The sequence below is a fragment of the Acanthopagrus latus genome, chromosome 6 (genome assembly GCF_904848185.1).
Source record: "Acanthopagrus latus isolate v.2019 chromosome 6, fAcaLat1.1, whole genome shotgun sequence".
NCBI classification, from domain to species: domain Eukaryota; kingdom Metazoa; phylum Chordata; class Actinopteri; order Spariformes; family Sparidae; genus Acanthopagrus; species Acanthopagrus latus.
The window spans coordinates 24,702,623-24,723,392 of record NC_051044.1 but is presented as its reverse complement, the minus strand read 5'-3'; the positions used below and the strand labels follow the sequence as shown (position 1 = coordinate 24,723,392).

Genomic DNA, 20,770 nt, shown 5'->3' with positions numbered 1-20,770 from the left:
ATTTAATGTGAAAAGATTTTAATTCAAAATACAATCCACTAGTATTCAGGAAGACTGTTCTTATTAAGTGTAAAGCCTCCAAAACAGAATTGAGTTATTTTAGCAGCACTCCAGATCACTGTTACCTCTGCCCATGAGGTAATGTTGTCACTCATGTCCATATGTTGGTTGGTTGGTCAATCAGCAGGATTACACAAGAGCTAAGCTTTAGGTGCGGATCCAGATAAAGAGACGGATCCAGGATTTTTTTTTTCTCACTTGCTTTTACATTGTGAGATAGGGTTTGTTTTTTATACACAACACTGTATAGTGCTCACACGTTATCGCAGGCACACTTTAATATTTAACAGAATTCTATGTGATATTTGTATCTGTATCTGCTCTGACTCTCATCAGTCATGGGGTCCTTGGCCTGAGGAGACAGAGAACAGGGTCATTCTTATTGAAAGGGTTGACCATAGTGTGAGTATATGCTTAGTTATTTCTCCTGCTCATTTTATCCTGGCCACTTTGTTTTAGTAATTTCTTGCCCAACAAAATGACATGTGGCAAACAATACAAAAGATCACCAAATGACAAGTTAAAAAAAAAAAAGTATCATACAGGAACTCTTTGTTTTCATGCCGTATTTCCTCTTTTGGTCTAAATTCTGGCCTACTCATGTGCTGGAAAAAAATGTCAAAGGTCACTGAAGATCATGATTGACCTTCAGAAATCTGCCACTTTGGTCAGCAGTTGTTAATAAATCTTGCTCCGGACCAAAGTGTTACCTGGATCAACCTAAGTCGATGAAGCTGATGTTGTTTTTTGTCATCACTGTCATAGCAAATTAGATATAGATAGATTAGATGTTAGATATAAACTGCAAATATTCACCAAATCCCACAGCAGAGTACTTTTACACACCAAACGAGGGCCGCAGAGATTATCAGGGAACGCTTCGGTTTTTAGCAGGAGCTACGTTCTGTTGAACTTCCTGTCCTGTCCTGACCAATCATATAATCTCTGTCACTGTCAGTGACATCCCCATCATGCAGAACGTGTCTCACCTCTCAGTTTCAGATGTCATACATGTTCCCTGACGTGTCAGATAAGGTCACAGTTTTTCTCCATGAGTCATTTGACAGATTCATCTGAGCGTGTTTGTGTGCTCTGGCTGATGATGTTGTTTGGATGCAGGGCACACTGTTATATTTGTGGCCGAGGTGGGATTGTCTCATTGCATGTCAATGAGCCGCCGTGTCACTCCTGTGTGATTACTCCAAGAAAATGACATGAATCAGCCCTTCAGCCCGCTGAGACTGACGGAGAGGATGAGGTGGAGAGGGTGATATAGGAGGAGGGATCAGCTTAGAGTCGTGATTTTCTCAGGTAATCTTGAACATGTTTGTCCACGTGTGTGAGTGTGTGTGTCCTCACTGCTGCCAGATCCAACGTCTCCTCACAGCTGACGACCAGCTGAGCCCCCCCCCACGACACACACAAACACAAACACAAACACACACATACACACCTCTGCTTCCTTCATCCTAATGTCCTCCGGGACCCTTGAGACTTAAATGTGTGTGCGTGAAATTGTGTCTTCATGCACATCAGCACAGATTTATTTCCATCTATTTATTGCTCTGTTATAAGGCCGCAATCTGTGTGTAAGACCCAGTAGAGGTGACAACATTGCTATGACTGATGGGACGTTTTGTCCCTGAAGTCCTAACGAGACTCAGCTGTAGCCGGAGACCACACACACACACACACGCACACTCACACACACCTATTCATACACCGGTATGCACTATTGTGCTCTTTTAATGAGTGTATCAGAGAACAAAGCTGATAAAAATGCGTACCACAGCCCAGCCTTTAAAAAGAGAATAAGAAATGGGCTACAGTGCTGCCATGCAGCATGCCTAATCACACTGCACACACATGAACCGCACATACTTCCGTATACTGTACCCAGTACACACACACACACACACACACACACACACACACACACACACACACACATATTCATGGACATATTATAGATGCTGCACACAAACAAATAAACACACAAATGCAAATTTGAACTGCACAATTATATAAATCCTGTGCATGTCAATGTGGGTTCAACACTCTGCTGTACAGGATGGCTCTGACATCCGCATTTGCATTCCACTTTCTCTGCAGGAGAGCATACAGAAGAGGCACTCTGTATACACAAACACATCAGTACGTGTGTGTGTCACATTCTGCAAACATAATGTACTATCTATAACTTTCCCCACTGCCTCTGAAATTGTTTTTTTTTTAGAAGCAGTCTTTCCTTGCCCTCTCATTATCTCACCCTGTCCTTTGCCCTCTTTCTGATCTTTAACTCTCTGAGCTGTGTCACAATTCTTGATGTTTTTCTTTTTTTGAAAGGTTGGTCATCTTTGTTAATAATCACAAACAGCTTCCATGAACTTTGGCTCACTGTCATTGACCTGCCGGTTCCTGACCTGTAGAAATAAGCTCTTGCTCTTGAAGTATCTCCTCTCGATCTTTGGCTCATTCGTGACCGCTGCTGTTGGCTTGTTCCCCACCAGGGGGCAGTGGCACTACACTGATGGCTGAGCGGAGCTGCATCAGGGCTGGTTGGAGCTGACACATTCCCAGGAAGTTCCTGATCATAACAGTGAACTGAGCCGCATATCAATGAGTCCTGATGAATAATGAAGGCTCGAGGAGGGGAGAACATTTTGTTATTAATGTGAATCTGTTGTCTTTCATTTAGCTTGTGGAGTTAGTCCCTTTGTCAAGAGAGGTGTGTTGACACACCATTACAGGGAGATGTTAATTTACTCTGTGTGTGTGTGCAGAGAGAGAAAGAGAGTGTGTGTAGAGGTGCCAACGCATCAGAAGCTGTCACTCAGTTGTAATTAGGGAGAGTCTCTGCTGCCGTCCTCCGACAGTGTTTGAATTTACCTTGCAAACACTGTGCTCGTGCGTGCCTGCGTGCGTGTGCGTGTGGTTGTGTTGTGACCATCTGATTGCAGTTGGTGAATGTTTTCGCTATGAGGATATTCTGCAGGTTTATTCTATTGTACCCATTTTGGAATCAGTCTTGAAGTTTTCTATTATGGACACTATTTTAGTGTGTCCACCTGTGTGTGTGTGTGTGTGTGTGTGTGTGTGTGTGTGTGTGTGTGTGTGTGTGTGTTTGCGCGAGAGAGAAAGAGGGAGAGCTGTGTGTGATGTCTAGAGTGGGGATCACATTCAGCCTGGGGGTAGGTGAACCTATTGTAAACAATGGATCTGACAGAATCTAGGCCTTCACATCTCTACCCGTGTGTGTGTGTGTGTGTGTGTGTGTGTGTGTGTATGCGTGTGTGTGCGTCTGTCTGTCTGTCTGTGTGCGTAGGTGTGTCTATGTGTGTGTAGACCTTCATACAAGGCCATTGGAGGCCACTGAGGAACCCCAGGGCAGGCTGGCCTCTCTGACCGAATGTCTTTGTACCTCCTCTCTTCAGGGGCTTTTTCTGTTTGAGGTGAGGAAGAGGAGAAGCAGGAGGAAGAAGACGAAGAAGAAGAAGAAGAGGAGGAGGGCTGAGGTGCGCGTGAATGCAGCCATGGCCTGTACACCCTGTCCATAGAGGAGCTACTGAGTGGAAGAGAGATCAAAGACGAGCGTCAGGTGAGACGACATCCTGATGGCAGGAAAGATAGAGCCAAGAGAAAAACAAGCCCTTGTGCTGCAACTATCGATTATTATCATCATCCATCTTTTATTTAATTAAATGATTCATTGTTTCAACTATAAATGCTCATCGCAAGTTCCCAGAAGTCGACATCTTTAAATAGCTTGTTTGGTCCAAAAAAAACAGTCTCAAACCCACAGATACAGCATTTGTATGGATATAAAACAGAGAAAAGCAGCACATTTTCACATTGTAAGACCTCAAACCTGTTGATGAATTTTTCTTCATGTGAACTCAACCCATGTGAGAAAAGAGACTAAGAAGACGTGATGCCTTATGTTGAAGTATTGTAATGACGCTAGGTCGAGGAAAATGGGCCCAACAGTCCATGTAGTTACATAGTGTGATGCTGGTTCTGACACTTCCTGGTCTCCGACTGTTTCACCCCCATGAAGAGTCTTAGTCTATGCCAGAGCCCCAAATAAATAACACCCACCAAATTGTGCTTGAAAATGTAACTTAAACAATGAATCCATTACAACAACTACTGTCTGTTAGTTTTCTGGTTAAATTAAATCCAATAAGCAGATAATGGTCCCAGCAACATCAACATCCAAACCACAGTGGAGCTGAACCAGCTGATCAGTAGAGAAAAAGTCAGCAACTGTTATGAAAATGTGTAATTTTTCTGACAGGCTGAAATATGATAACTCACTGCTGGTCCTGAATGATTTTGGTTTTGAACTGTTGGTCAGTTGGAAAGTAATTTTTTAGACAATGTTGATTAACCGACTAATCAAGACTATAATCTACAGAATGATCACTTATTAGAATCATGATAAGTTGCAGTCCAGATCTGCATGTTATAATTTCTGAGGCTCATGTTTCTGTGCAACCTGTCGTTGCTCATGAAGTCTCTTTTCTAATTGACTGCTGCCAGAAGAAAATTGGAAGAGTTAATCCTAATGACATACTAACACGCATTAAAAGATGCTGGTAGCATTGCCTCACCGCCTTTGCGTTTCCTGTGTCTCCGTGCTGGGAGAATATTTTCCTGCGGTCTATTCTGCTCTCGAGCAAGTCGTTTTTTCCTTTGACCTTTGTCGACTCACCTCTCACATATGCAATATTTCCTGTTTGCTGTGCGGTTCTAACCTCTTCTCGTGCGCTCTCTCCTGTCCCCCTCTTTGGCCCTCTCTCTCCTCCTTCCCCCTCTCAGGATGAAACTGTGGGGGAGGTCATCTTGGCCTTTGCAGGCGGCCTTCCTTGTTGCCTTGGTGATGCTCTGCGTCGACCCGGTGTCCTCCGGCAGCCGTAACCATCGGGGACCGACAGGTACACCAGGTCTTGCTCTGAAACCCCCCTTCCAACACCACGAGAGGTTAATTACACTGTCACTGCAGAGGTACAACACATGTTCCCTGAGCCTGGCGCTGCCTGAGTCGTCCCGGTCCAGGAGGAGTGGGCTGTGCGGGGTCTCGGTCCCTCAGCGTGACGTAATGTAATGTAGACGAGACCTCGTTTTGGGCTGGGATGAAAACACACACCCCTGTTTGAGTGATCAAGTCTGTACAGCTACAAATGGCACTTAAGCTGTCAGGAGCTGTCAACACAAATAGATCAGTGTGGGTGTGATCCGATCCATCCAGCAGCTCAGGCCTGATGCTTTTGTTCTCAAGCGGGTTTAGGGTTGCCATGGAGTAGGGCGGAGAGGACTTTTAATTCTTCGGCTCATAATGCTTACATTAATATGCATAGCTCTGCAGTGCCCCCTTCAACCACTTCACTTGCTCCCTGAGCAATCCATGAAACGAGATGGAAACCATCGTCAGCTCCGACTTCACTGAGGCCCACAAGCTAAATCTATTCTCTGTGTTTCATTTCCATGTCATGAACACATAACCAAAAAAATGACCAACACAGTGTTATTAATATTTCATTGGGAACGTGGTGCTGAGTCACAGCATCTTGCGCCTCAACTTTCTTGGAGACGACCTCCCAAGTCACCTCATCCTCGCGCTTAATTGCGACAATTTCCTTAATTATCTCTTGGTTTCCGCGTTGTGTTTTGCAAGGTGACCTTTATGTGCCACAGAAATGCTACCAGCATCCAGCCTGTGTGCTGAGTGATTGTATTAGTTTCCTTTTGATGGAGAGGAGGCAGCCTGCTTACGGCGGGGACACCGCTAATTGCCGGCCTTGTGTATTGTGAAGGTCAGCGTGGGTGCCCGCCCCTTTTTTTTTTTTTACTTCACCCTCGCGCTGTGGAACAAGATGAGTCGCTCCCAAACTGACTGGTGCTTTTTATTAGAGGGCTTACTCTTAATTGGTGGAAGTTTAGGACTTGTTGGCTCTGAATACCAACGTTTCTCTCTCTCTCTCTCTCTCACACACACACACACACACACACAGCAGTTTAAGGCTGAAAAATAATTGGCTGCACGTTGTGACTGTTAGATGTGTTTTCCATGTTTTCTACTAAGGTGCTGTTTTTGTTGGCAGGTCAGAGAGGTGTTCGTTTGATCCGCACTGCTGCTGGTGTACCGGCTGCTGCCACATGGTGGCTCTAGAGGTCAAAAAATGCTCCTCTCGAAGTATGTGGTAACATACTTCTAGAGGAGCAATAATATTATGTAAAATTATTCTATCATTTTACAGAAAATCACCTCAAAAACAACTCAGAATCTATAGTTGGAAAAGGAAGTGATGAATGTCAACTAACCAAGCGGAGCTTAGATGACTGACAACTGTCACTTCAAATAAGTGTGGGGAAGAAAAAGAAACTTCCTTTTTTTTTATTTCCTGGCAGCGCTCCTGTGGGAATACAAGACATAGATTGAGCCACCAAATGTGTTTCTGCTCGGGATTCTATATTTCCAACGCATGACCACCTGGCAGGTGTCACATGAGGTCCTTGAAAACAAACAGTTATTGTTTCATTTCTTCTGACCTGCGGATGGCAAGCACCGTAAACATCCTTACAGACACCTTGTGAGAAATCTCACACACAGAAAAGAGCTTTTCCCTCTCCGGGTTCACATCTCAACATTAAAACGTGCAGCACACAAACATGATCAGCCAGATAATTCATTACTCTTACCGCCTTTTTTTTTTGTTTACAGTTGGCCCTTTCACAAATAGATCAGTGCTGTGGAGAAAAGAATATTAAATCTGTTGCCAAACAGGCAGAAACAAATGCTCCAGCGCACACACAAGATCTTTGATGTATTTCATTTATTCTTTTGCTGCATTTCATCACAATCACATGGAGCGATTCATAAACAGTCACAGAAAAAACGTTACATTCTAGGAGTTCAGCAACTCTCTCCTGTATCTGATAATTATATTTTAGGCACCGAGATTCTCATAAAAAGCCTTTACCTCATCTTTTTTGAAGGCTTGAAATTTGTTTCTTGGACTAACCACTAATCCCTGAATGTGCTGATGATTACAAATCATATCTAAAAATGTCCACAAAGATACATGTTGTGTGTCCTCCTCATCTCTGCATGAAAAAGCCCTCTGTCACACTCACGCACTTCAGGTGTGTCACAAGTGTCACTTTTGACTCTTTAGAAACAACTGCGTGCTTGTGCGTCCGTGCTCATATTTGAGCACTCTGCACACCAGTCTGCATGTTCTCGTCTGAGGCCGCTTATAAAAGACAGCCCCTTAATAAACAGCACCGGTGAGGTCCCAGAGAGCAAGTTTTATTGGGGATAGATTTGTTGCGCAGGAACGCTCAGCCGCACTGGCGACCTGTTAACGATAATTAGCATAAAGCCTTCGGGCCTGTTAAACACCGATAATGTCAGGAGGATTGATGGGTGGTGTAAGATCAGGGTGAGAGGGAGACGGAGCAAAGTGGAGGAGGGGCACGAAGGGCAGCGAGTGATCCAATAGGGGAAATGAGGAGAGGAAGGAGAAAGGGTACGAAATAAATAAAAATCAACGTGTAATATATAAATATGTTGATTCGCATTAGAAAGATTAGAGAGGATGACATGTTCGACATGCTATCTCACCCTGCTTCACTTTGTGCTGTCTGGAAAGTATGTTCCTGATACATGCAGCATGTCCCCGCCACACTGACTTTGCTGTCTCAGACAGATCTGCCAGATATCTGCCCTTTCATAGCGGTGGACATGCTTGTCAGGTATTGACAGGGAGAAGACACAGCTTTTTGATAAATTGCACAACGCTCCTGCTTGCCTGTGTCTGTCAGACTACATCAATCGCCTGACTAACCCATCAGTTCAAGGTAGCTTGGTTTGTTGGCTGCCCAGTTCCCGTGCCACCCCCCCACCTCCCCTTTGCCTGCCGTGGGAATAGAAGCATTTAGCCATGCTTGAGAAGTCTTTTCATCTCAGTGTGCGCCAGGCTCTATTACATTGAGATGGCCATAACAGAACGGTTTAAAGGCAACATTGAGACATTAGATACACTGTTATTATGTGTATATAGCTGGAGGTTGACTGCTTAACACATGAATAGTAAGCAGATGAGGGGCGAGAGGCAGCGGTGCCCCGAACAGGGACCAGCGGAGGAAAGACAGAACTGAACACAAGTCGGCACTCTGGACCTGGTTTCTCACGTCGGGAACTTGTAATAGCTGTGTTTCGATTCAGAGCTGTCCTTGATATTGAACCATCTTTATGCTGTTCACCCCTGGAACTATAAAAATGCTCCGAAAACTCACTTCCCAGTAACGTTTCACTGCAGATTATCATATAGTGTATTTGACTGTGTTAACATACAGTATATGGCTTCACTAACACATTTGTGGGAAATGTTCTGAATTAAATAAATCTACTTTGTGCAGCACCTTGAAAACGGAGACTCTTTTGACCAGCTCAACACCAGCATATTACCATTGCCATTGTTAGCATGCTGACATTTTCTATTAATTATTCAGTCTGTTACTTCTTTCACACTGCACAAAAACCCACTTAAACCTGGCTGTTGCTTTTAATGGGAAAGGGCATTCATTCCCAGTTGAAATGACTGTATTGATCGGCCCCAGCTCTGATTGGCAGTGATAGAAACATAATACAAATGTCATGACTCACACTGAATTTAAGGACAATCTAAAAAAGTGACTACTGCAGCGCTGTCGATGAACGCGTGTCACCTGAAACAACCCGGTGGCCCGAATAAGTGTTCGCAGTGAACATGTCTGCAAGTGACAGCGCAGTCAAACAACTCAGGTTTGACATGTTTTGTTGGGGCAGCAAAACATATTTAGAGTTTAGCGTCCAGGCTCCGACCTCAACGCTCCCCCGCAGATATATTTACATAGAGATGTCGAGGACAGGGTGCGTTTGGTCGACGATTGTGGCGAGTGGGGAACGTGATGTGTATATCAGTGCAGCCCAAGTTTTCCGCCTAACTCCAATATTCAGTTTTATGTTGTGACAACTCTGTTTTAGAAAGTCATCACTTTTAAGCTGAAAATACCTGTTTTAATTTGGCGCTAATTCTGCTGGAGATGTATCGACTTTCCATCCAAATTATCATGTTTATGCCACCACAAACACGGCTGGATATATTTCCGAGGTCTCCATTGAAATATTGAAAATATCTAGCAAATTCACTCTAGCAAATGTTGAAACGCGGTCTTGAACGGTGGTCACTGGCCTTGTCGCCTACATCGACCCCCCCGTGTCATGTGCTGAATATAAAAAAAAATGTTCCAGCCACATCTGTGATCTTTACTTTACCACAAACACAATACAGGGATATGTTTTTATTATGCAGTAAAAAAGAAAAAAAAAAAGATCAGCATTACAGTTTGAGAGTCTTGCCAGATTGTTTGCTATAAAAGACAAGAACTTGCTGTGAACCTCTTGTTTCTGAGCAACAAGAGTGGGATGTTTTGAGTTCATTTCTCCCACATTAAATAGATTTTGGCTGTATGGCTCTAACCTCTATTGATTGATTATATACCTTGGATGCTCAAGGGCACAATTCATAGCTACGCTGCTCCTTCAAAGACGTACAGCTCTGCTCACAAACAGGCCCCAGTTACAGACTCAAAACATATCATTTAAACTTACAGGCGGCCTAAATTCATGCGCATATTGACGTATCCGCCTACTTTTACTGCATATTTCAGACACTAGTTTAGATGTTTTGATCTCAAGCACATTATTATTGGTGCATTATGATAAAACTTTCCTCGGCAAGGGAGAAAAATGCCAGAGGTCAGGATTTGATACTAAAAACACTAATGTAACTCGCACCATGGTTTCATTTTTTACTCAGTTTTTCACGGTCCAATAGTCTGACGTTTCCTCTTCCTTCAAAGGAGCAAAACCACAAACTAATGAGACTTTTATGTATTCTCCAGTAGAAACATGGAGGTCAGTAGTGTGAGATACAAGGTTATGTGATACATCAGTTGAATGTAGCTTATTTGTGCAGTTTGTGCACACTCAGCTAGTAAAATAAAACACTGTCTTTAAAGCCTTAAAGCTGCATATGATTGACTTAAAAAGATGAGTTTGCCCTAAAATAATCTTACATACCGTTATCTTTACAGCCGACATGTTGATGGAATGCAGGTGACGTTTCATAATCTACAAAACATTTCTGGAGCTTCACAGCAAAACAGAGTTGAGGTATTCTCCTAAATGTAAATAAAACTGAAGAAACAAAAACAAACAAACAAAAAAACGTAAGATGGTTCCATTCAGCTGATTGGATTCTGATGTAATCCAAGTCTCCAGAAGCCCAAGTTGATTGGAAAAGACCGGGTGCACGCTAACACTTTTAGCTTAGTGGCGACAGTAAAGGTTCTGGCTTCTCTCGGGACTCCTGGAGACTTGGCTCATGCTGGATGAGCTGTGTGGAACCATTTTAGGCTTTTTCTTTTTGAGCTGTTTTTGAGCCCATCTACTTCATTTGTTTAGTAGAACGCTCCAAAGCTGTTATGCTGTGAATCTTCAGAAATGTTTTATGGACTCTGAACCTTCACCTGCTTTTCCATCGGCATTACGAGGAGTAGCTAATGACTGCATTTTCATTTTTGGGCGACCTTACCCTTGAACTTTTTCAGTTTGATAAAAATCCTATTGAAGTACATTCCTTGGCTTTCATTCCCACATGAACGTTTACATTGATGTGTTTAGAAAGAGTTTGCCAGCTGTGAAAAGAACCACGTTTGTCAAATTTCATTCATTTTACTCCAGTTACAGGGCAACATACCGTCATCGGTGTGAAAAGGGTGTTTCTGCATGCAGTTTTTTGCGCTGCTCACCGATGAAGGCCGCGCCGGCAACATCTGAGACACACTGAAGTCGTTTGGAGTGTCCCTTTGAGCCGGCACTGAAAGACAGGCTTTTAAAAATATTTGCTTGAAGAGCACCTTGGACTCTCTTTTTTTCATTCAGCTGCAACAGTGAACCACGTGAAAAACCACAGCGGAGACCCTCCAACCTCTCTTCTTTAAACCACGGAACTCTTTAGACAGCCACGTAGCCTTTTCTCATGTATACTTTACTTCACCTCAAACTAATATACTACTCCTTTCAGATTTCAAATTAACCTACAGAGCTGGACAGACACATAAAACGAGCACAACCGAAGTTCGGGTGGGTTTATCCTCCGCTGCTCGCACCAACATCCTCAAAGCTTTAGAACACAAACAGCCCCGGTGCAGGTCTGATGTCGGCAATTAAGAGAGGAGACCTGTGAACCTTCTGACCTCATTATGTCGGCAGGAGGAGATCCACTCTTTGTTCTCTCCGCTGCCTGTGACACCACTTCTCCTCCCGTATGACTCCCTCCCTGCCTCCCTCTCTTTCTGTCTGTCTTTCTTTCTTTCTTTCTCTCTAGCTAACAAGCTGCCTGTATCTGAGATAGGGGCAGTCCAGTGACCAGTCCCCGCTCTGCACTAACAGAGGAATTAATTCTCAGTACAGAGTAATGATAATGAGGGCGCGCTTCCCATTAGAACAAAGGCAATTTGATTGTGTTTGAATTAGGCTTTCATTTTTTTCTTTTTTTTTTCTTTTTAAACATCATTACCCGTTGATTTCATAGCGATTATTACTCTTGCAATTACAGCTGCACGGAAGGCTCTTTTTTTTCTCCTGCTGAGTTTCCTCCTATTCCATTATGTTCCAGGCCTTTTATCAATAGATATAGGCGATATGTGTTTGCGAGTACACGTGTGCACGCGCAGGCGTAATCCAGCAGCTGCTCCCGCCTCAGGAGAGCCCGAGACAGAAGAGTGAGGGAAATGAAAGTGGAGGGATGATAGCGGAGGGGCGCCCTCAGAGAGCCGGGGATCATTGATGGGGCTCTCTGGAGAAGAGAACAAACAAACTTTAAATCAGAAAGGATGAGAGGGGCCATGGCCTGCAGAAATGGAAGCCTCAACAGAGTGTGTGTGTGTGTGTGTGTGTGTGTGTGTGTGTGTGTGCGTGTGTGTGTGTGTGTGCGCGCTCCTTGTCTGCCCCTGTGTTTGTGTGTTTGCAGCTCTGTGTGTGTGTGTGTATGTGTGTACACTTTTGTGTCTGCCTGCAAAGCTCATTGAGCTGAGCATGAAAAGTTTTGGCGTGTGGGTAAAGTCACATACACAAATGAAATCTGGGCTTATGGTACAGTATAACCAAGGTTTTTTCCAGGGCTGTAAAGAGGCTTATAGGTAGTAATGTCGCCAGGAGGGTTTGCTGCGCTCGGGAAACGCTGCCAGAGACTCTCAGGAGTGCACAACAAGCTTTGAGAGCGACGATAAGGTGTCTGGAATCTGTTCAGAAGCCATAAGCAAAGATTAGATATAGTGAACATTTTACCCAACATTTGTGGTTGGCGCGGTTTTTTTTTTTCCCCCTTTCGGAGGCCACAAAAGCCCGCTCCAGAGAGATTCACTGGTTAAATGTGCTGAGTGAAATGTGACATTAGCGTCGACATTATGCAGGACACACTTCTAAACATAAGCCTTTTACACAGCATCCTCGCACTGTTGTTGTTGTGTGAGCATGTCTGCGACTGCGCCTGCATGTTCCTTGTGTGGTTCTAAAACTACATTCATCTTGCATGCATGTGGGAACAAGCCTGGAAGATAAAGAACGTTTTAATAGAACAGAAAATAATTAATTAAAAGCCTATTGTTCCTGCGACATCACACACACACACGCATAAAAACACATTTCACCACCTGGCACAGAGCTTTGAGTTCAAACTCACTTTAAGTTAAGCGTGCCCTTCTGTCCCATTACTGTCAAGACAATGTTATAATTAACCAGACCAAGGTCCCCGGGGAGTTGTGGAGATAATCAAGGGAGATTAGACGCTGTTTGTGTGTTGGCGGTTTCAGGTGAAAAGCAATTATCCTCGTATGAGTTACGACTCTCAGGATCACACAGGCGGACGCGCGAACCCGGGGAAGACAAAAGCATACACACAGAGATTAAAAAAATAAAATAAAAATGCAGCGAGAATACAGGTGCAGCCATCCATACACACATACACAAAGATACACTTAGTGGCGATGAGTTCAGGCCGGAAGGATTTGAGTGAATCCTTTTGCTGCTCTGCCGCGTGACTCCCTCATAAAATGTGCATTTCTGTTCTTTGCTCAGATCAAAAGGTTTATTGTGACTGAAAGGAGCCCAAAGAAATTATTATTTTTTCAGCATTCCCCCCGCTCGTCTTGTTGTTCTCTCCCGCACGCGGTGGCAGCAGCAGAGCCGCCTCTTGTGTCTAAGTTAATGAGGGCATCGGGCTGAGAATAAAAGCAAAGTATCACTAAAGAGTGTTTACTTATGAATCAAGGAGTGTGAGACCAGAATAAACTGAGGGGTTTATGCAAAGGTAAATAATTCAGCAGATTTGTTTAATCCACGGAGAAGCCACCGTGGTGTTTATTTGATTGTTGTTTTCGGTGCACATTCATTCCAATTTGAACTTTAATGTTGTGGAGAAAGAAACCGTCACTGTAAGTCATCTTAAAAGTCTATTTGAAGCAGTCCCCGCTGCTCAGTTTTTCCTTCTCTGTCTCTCTCAGTCTCATACCAGGTGAAGCAGGGGACGTGTGAGGTGGTGGCCATCCATCGCTGCTGTAATAAGAATAAGATTGAGGAGCGCTCTCAAACCGTCAAGTGTTCCTGTTTCCCCGGGCAGGTGGCGGGCACCACCAGAGCCAGACCCTCCTGTGTGGAAGGTAAAAAAAAAAACAAAAAAACACCACGACCCTGTGTCTTTGTTTGTGTGTGTGAATGTTTACATCCATACATCCCGTCGAAGGGGATGTATGGATGTAAACACTTTTTGGACCATTAATCAAACACAAATGTATCCACACAGTAAGAATAGGTGCCAGCACTGTTCACTTTTTTGTAGAAATATCAATTTGTATACATGTGAGAGAAAAAAAATGTCCAGCAGATAACGAAACTAAGTTGTAAAAACAGGACTTCAGCTATTTCCTTCAGTGAATCACCCACATGACACTGATTCTTGATGAGCTGCTCACTGACCAGCAGTCTACTCAAACTCAGCAAACTCATCTATCTATCTATCTATCTATCTATCTATCTATCTATCTATCTATCTATCTATCTATCTATCTATCTATCTATCTATCTATCTATCTATCTATCTATCTATCTATCTATCTCTAAAAAACAAAAAACAAGATGGCGGTGGCTAAAATGCCAAACTCGAGTCCACAAACAAATGGGTGACATCACAGAGGGTTTTACATGCACCACACCAAAGCTATATAACACACACAGTACGGAAAATATTCTCACCCAAAGTGCTGCACAATCAAATCAAACAGAAATATTCAAGCCGTCTTGTGCAACATTCTTTACCCGTTTTCCCACAACTCTGCCGCAAGGCCTCTGCAATTCTGTCAAACCCTGGGAACATGACTGGAATACAAAATTATGTTGTGTAGATTTGTTTTTGTAATGTTTGACACGCGACTGAATCCGACAGTGTCCCGTTTTTAAGCATTTTGCATCATTAAAGTTGCTACATGAAACCACCTCACATAACATATTCAGTTTGAGACATTAGTCAGATAAATGAGAAGTCCACTGCGGGAGAGGTTAATCGGTTGCACTTTATTTTAAACTGCTTTCAGGCTGGATTCTGTGTGAGAAGTTTTTTTTTTCTTTTTATGGCACAAATGGGGTATCTGCTCTCGCTCTGGCACAAACAAGAGCTAAACCTTTTTAAGGTGGCTGAAGACATGAAAAGCTAAAGTGAAAGTGGCACACAGCCCTTCAATCTGCCGCAGCAAAGCCACACAAGAAAGAAACACAGGCAGAGGAGGAACAAATATCAAAAGAGAGAAACGAAATGCGTGGAGGTGAAAGTCACACCGTGAAACATGTGCTGTGTTTTCTCTTTTGTTCATGATAATCACACCAATAAGTCAGAGTTTGCTTTATTTTTATTTTAATACGCATACACCGGAGCACTTCTGACGTGCACTGTGTAGTTTGGAGGAGGACATTTTAATCAGAAGAGACGGTTCTTCAGTGACTGATTTTTATGTCTAAACAAAGTAAATAAACAAACTCCCTTCTTTACTGTGGCTGCATAAACCGAATAAACAAACTGACCTTCAAGGAGAGCACAGTTTCGTACTGTTTTACTTTGTTTATATGTGGCGGACCCTGCCACCTTTCCTCCCAGCTTCGAACAGTGTTCTGAGGACCTCATTTTCCCCTGAGAACAGCTTGTTCATTCTGTAAAAGAAAAAGTAAATATATTTGACCATTTGACTTTGAAAAGTGGTTAAAAATGCATATTTTTCTAGTGTACACTGTATACAAGATCATGAAAGATTAAAGCCACTAATGCAGGTACTGGTGGGCCGATCACCAGTGTCTCCTTGCCTCCTTATTCCCCATGTGCTGTATGAAAGGAGAAGCAAATACACAACAGCTGTCAGCCAACAGTGCCTCAGCCTCAACAATGGAAATTCAAACCCAGTTTAAAAGGCAGGATTTTATTTGGGACGGCATTCCATGTCATATCTAGTGGGGCCACTCGAGTATACGACAGATGGTGATAAAGACAGTGTTTTCACATAAAAAAATGATAAAGACCAAAGAACCAGCGTTAGCAAGAGGGAAGTTTTGGGACACATCAAACCACGATGCTGTTCTCAGTATCGAGCCAATTAATCATCCAAGGATTTCTGCTTACACACACAGCAAGCACATACATACAGGTGTGTGTTTGCGCCTGTTAATGCTATCCGTGTACGCGGGAGCGCAGTGATGATAGACAGATGAAAGCTGTGGGTATTTTTTTTCACTGGCCTCTGTTCCAACCGTTCGAGCTCCCGCCCAGCAAGAAACAAGCAGTGTCACTGACCCCTATCATCCACAGACGCTCCGCCGACATCACAAACACAAACACACACACACTGCCAGCCAACCCGATCCAATCACGCTGTATTAGCCCCCTACCAGAGGAAAAGAACGTAGTTGTCTCATATGTGAGCAGAGCCAGTAAATCTCCGGAGTACACGGGTCATTCACACTGTTAAGGTCAGCCTGAGGGTCTGGAAACTGAATTCAAACACTCGCAGGCCTGAATAAGTGATAAAACAATGCAAATACAGACGCTGATGAGGTTTGTGGGCAGATGATGACCTGATTTTCTTTTCTCAGCCTCTAAACCTGATCACAGTTTTTGGTTTATTTACGATAGATTCATGATACGGTAATTATCAAGGGGGAGGCAAATAAAACAAAGAAAAATCTTGATTCACACTGCCCCAACTTTAATTTGTTCACTCTGGCTGCCAGGCTCAATATAGAACAGTAAAAAGAGAAAATTAAAGGGGCTGAATGTAACAATTAGTAGCAATTTACATGTACAAATAACCTTTTGTTCTGACTTTCTCGGCCGAGAAGGACGTCCGAACGCCTCTCTCCGCAATGTTTCAAAGTAATTTAGTTTAGATTATTCTTTTAACATAAACAACCAGCTTCCATCAAAACACAGAAGTTCCACATATGACACCTTTTTCCCTTGGAGGGCCAAAACTGAAAAACTAAAGCAGAAACCTATGGTGCTGGATTGCTAAGGTGCGAGATAAAACTCAGATCCTGAGTTCCCTTAATTGGCTGACTTTCTGTGCAAAGTGTCACTCTGCCTACTGTGGTCCAGCTGTGAAATAAATAAAGAAATCATGATCATACATAGTTAAAGAGATTTTATACCCCCCCAAAACAATAATAATAAAAAAACAGCCTCATATTCTACAAATCAACAGAATGCCTTTTTGTAAAGAATATATATAAAATTGACAAAAAGTAATTCGCATGCAAAGACTCTTACATTTTATGTTATCCACCAGAGTCATCAAGCCGTTGAGCCTTTTATAAGCAAACTGTTATGACAACTCTAAGAGGAGTGTTTTACCGCTGAGCTGTCTGAGACCCTGAGCAGAATTAATGCATCATTTTCTGTAGCATTTTGTGGACTTCATTAGTTGCAAGCACAACTCCCACACACGGTGTTACTTGCAGAAAAAAAATACATTCATTTGGAATGTTTTGCTACTAGATTCACTTAAGGAAGGCTTCGTACTTCAACAAACCATTTAGTATAATATTATATATATATATATATATATATATATATATATATATATATTATATATATATATATATATATATATATATATATTATATATTAGAAGGTCTGGTGCAGAAATGTTGCAAATCAACAAAAATCATTTTTGCAAGTCTGACAATGTGCGGTAGCTTGCTTACAACTTCTGGTCCACTCCTCCCTCACCGACACACCTGGCTCATGAAAAAGATGTGTGGTTCTTCTGTTCTGGACAGTTTTTAAGTAATTTTCATACATTTAAGAAAAATAAAGCTGATAGAACAATAGTCAGTGTGAGTTTTTTTTGCTGTAAATGAGGGCTCACATTTGGGTTATTTACTCTTCTTGCATCATTGACTATCATTCCGTCCTGTTTTCCATCTGCACCCTAATCGGTCCACTTTCACGTGCTTCTGACTTTTTAAGTGACTGACTTTGTCCCTCTGAAATCAAACAAGCGACCCCTCACGTGTTCAACCTGCTGTGCTGTGCTGTGTTCACTCTCCACTGGGCACCCATCCGGCGTGTTGTTGTTCCTGCGTGTGGCCAGTAGACGGTGCTTTTCCCATTCAAATGACTCGGCCAGCAGCATACCTTGCCAGGTCATTTCAGCACCACTTTCACCCAATAAGAAAAAGTAGATTTGTTGTTTCACCTCTTTGATGAGTTCCTCGATAGGAACAATCGGCTTGATAATGATGAAACCAGGCAACCATAGCAAAGATGATTGCCCTCGTAATGAAAGTTGGGATAAATAGGGAATCATGAGAAACTTGGCTAACCCTTCCAGAATAGGCACTGCCCCGACGCTTTGGTTTGCTCTCCTCTCCTTAAAGACTCGGCATAAGTTTGCTAAGAGTGATGAACGACACTGATGAGGAGCTAATAGACTCACGCTTACTGCCGTGTTACTGAATGTCGATCAGTGATAAACTCCTTTTCATCGTCTTAATCACTTTTTTATTGCTTTCTTCTTTTTCTCCCTCTGAAAATGACGCGCGCGCACACACACACACACACACACACACACACACACACACACACACACACACACACACACACACACACACACACACACACACACAGACAAACAGCTTGGTTTCTCCATCACACCAGTCAGGAGGTTTTTCTAATTTCCTACTCGGATCTCACCTCTGTGTCTCATCACCTCTCACTTCTAAATCCCTCGCTCAGCAGCACTTATCTCGTGAGTCACGCTTGACCCCTGAGCTCCCAGTTACAAAAGATCCCACCTCGCCACACACCGCACAAGGCACACAAACACACACGTCCACGCATGCCGCTTTCACCTTTTTAGGCTGGAGCGCTGATGCAAAGAGACAAAACCCCTTCTCAGTAGCCGGCCTCTGTAGAGAAGCCATAGTGTAAATGGAGTTACATTATTGATGCTGGCTGAAAGAGGAGTAAATGGCAGCAGGTCATATTACTGCTGCACGGTGGGGCCCATTACTGTCAGACTAACTTCTTCAAGTGAGCTCCATTTGTCAAATATTCTTTTTTCCCGAAACATGAGCGACTGGGAGAAAACTTGAGGAATGCTCTCTCTGTTTCGATTTTTATACAAGAATGAGTGCCATGTGTGAACGAAGGGCGAGTATTTGTGGTAAGGCGATTTGGACAAGTCTAAATCAGACTGTGAGGACTTTCTGGAGGGGTAATTAATAATGTCTGATAAACAGAAGTCGTTCTTTAAAATATTACTCTGTGGGAGGACTGCACCGGCTCCACTTGTGTGTCCGTGCCTTGTGGATTTTAAATTTGGAGAGCAAACTAGCTTGTCGAAGTGAACACAAAATGTGTGTCCACTGTTTGGTTTCACTGCAGCAGCATTCAGGATAAATAAAGTGTTTGTTTTTTTGTCTCAATTTGTGCTCTGCCAAGTTTCGTTAAGCTCACAGGGTTAGTTAGGAATGTGCTGGTTTTGGCCGGAGCTTGCGTGCACCTCAAGGGAGCGAATGTAAGACTGTGCAACGCAAAAAGAAGAATGCTATCCTCGCATAAACTATGCGGTTATTACGCCTCGCTCAGCTGTTAAAATGCTCATATTTTTTACTCATGTAAATGTCACTATCAATACAACAGTGCGTAAAATCCTCTATTACAACTCCGGCACTTGAATGGAGTATGGAGTGTCAAATGTGTGATGTGCAGAGCTGATTGGAACCACTGCATTCTCTGATGCGTTATTCAACCTCTGACACATCAAATGAGCCTTGGTGCATTCATCTGTGGTCAGGAGTCCCTCCAAATTGTACTTAAGGGTACAGTGTGTAGGATTTGGGGTGATTCAGAGACAGAAATTGAATACAGTATTCATAATTAGGTTTTCATTAGTTTAATCACCTGGAAATAAGAATTGTTGTTGTCAGTTTGTTGTAATCTGCAACCTCACAGCTAGATACCTCAAAATCCTACACACACTTGCTGAGTTTTTAATCTGTTCACAGGCACCTCTGTCATCAAAGTGTGTTTGGTGGTGGAGAAAGACAAACAGCACCTTGATAAAAACTGGGGCTGAGTGGATTTTGTTTGGTGTCTGATTTGGAGAAACTCAGCGACGGACAAACTGTGTTTCATTACTGGGCAAAGAAATCAAGTTTGGCGTTTCGGCGCACATCAGCCTGCTGTTGTTTACTGTTATATCGGCTCGATAGCGTCGCGCTTTTATCATTTTGTCACCCCGCTCCTGTGTATGTGTGTCACCGCTCGCCGTGTATAATCTATTTCTCGGACCGTTTTTCCACTGCACCTTTGCACTTTTTGTTTTCTCGTCATGCATACCCGGGTGTGCTGGCGCTGCTGTGTGAGCCACGGCAACAGAGATACAGTGTGTTAGTAAATCACTGTAGAAAGAGATGGATGCCTCTCTCCAACTGCCTCTGCACTCCAGGATCACTGAGTGGAACAGTTACAATGCCTCAGGGTATCCATACCTCTGGGTCCATCTGTGTGTGTGTGTGTGTGTGTGTAAAGGTACATCATATTTCCTTTAAATATTAATGACCTGGGAGCAAGGGCACGGGACTGCTTGTGATTGTGCTTTTACGCTTGACACTTACTGCACAGTCGGGGTTGCATATATGTACGCACACAAAACACACAAAGGCGTCTGTGTGTGCACACACATGGGCACAGACGCAAAGTAAAAGTAAACTCCCTGTTGCAGCTTGCGTTGCTCCGTCGAGCGAGTTCAGCCGGTGCCTCTGTAAAGTATTAATGGGCAAACACTCTAACAGATACACGCCTCAGTGCACATATTGTATTAGCATGCCCTGCCTGACATCAAATAGGCTATATTCCAATGATACAATTGTATATGCAGTCACTGAATTAGGTCTTTTTACATCAAAGGCTAATGTATTATTCCTTATCAAGTCACCTGGTATAGGATGACTTGAGATGAAAGGGTGAGAGGTGAAGGAAGTCCCTTTGAACCTACACAATTAGCGACATATTCAGTTTCACCACACAAAATACATTTCCACGTCTTCGATGGT

General features: G+C 43.2%; 1 protein-coding gene across 1 annotated transcript in view; it reads left to right on the top strand.

Moving 5' to 3' along the window:
• Positions 1-20,770, top strand: part of tafa4b (TAFA chemokine like family member 4b) — a 59,526-nt gene that overhangs the window by 11,116 nt on the left and 27,640 nt on the right. The window contains exons 2-4 of the mRNA XM_037101642.1: positions 3,495-3,658; positions 4,882-4,997; positions 13,675-13,830. Coding sequence (XP_036957537.1) covers positions 4,883-4,997; positions 13,675-13,830 — 271 coding nt within the window. The 5' untranslated portion in view covers positions 3,495-3,658; position 4,882. The remainder of the gene's footprint in view (positions 1-3,494; positions 3,659-4,881; positions 4,998-13,674; positions 13,831-20,770) is intronic.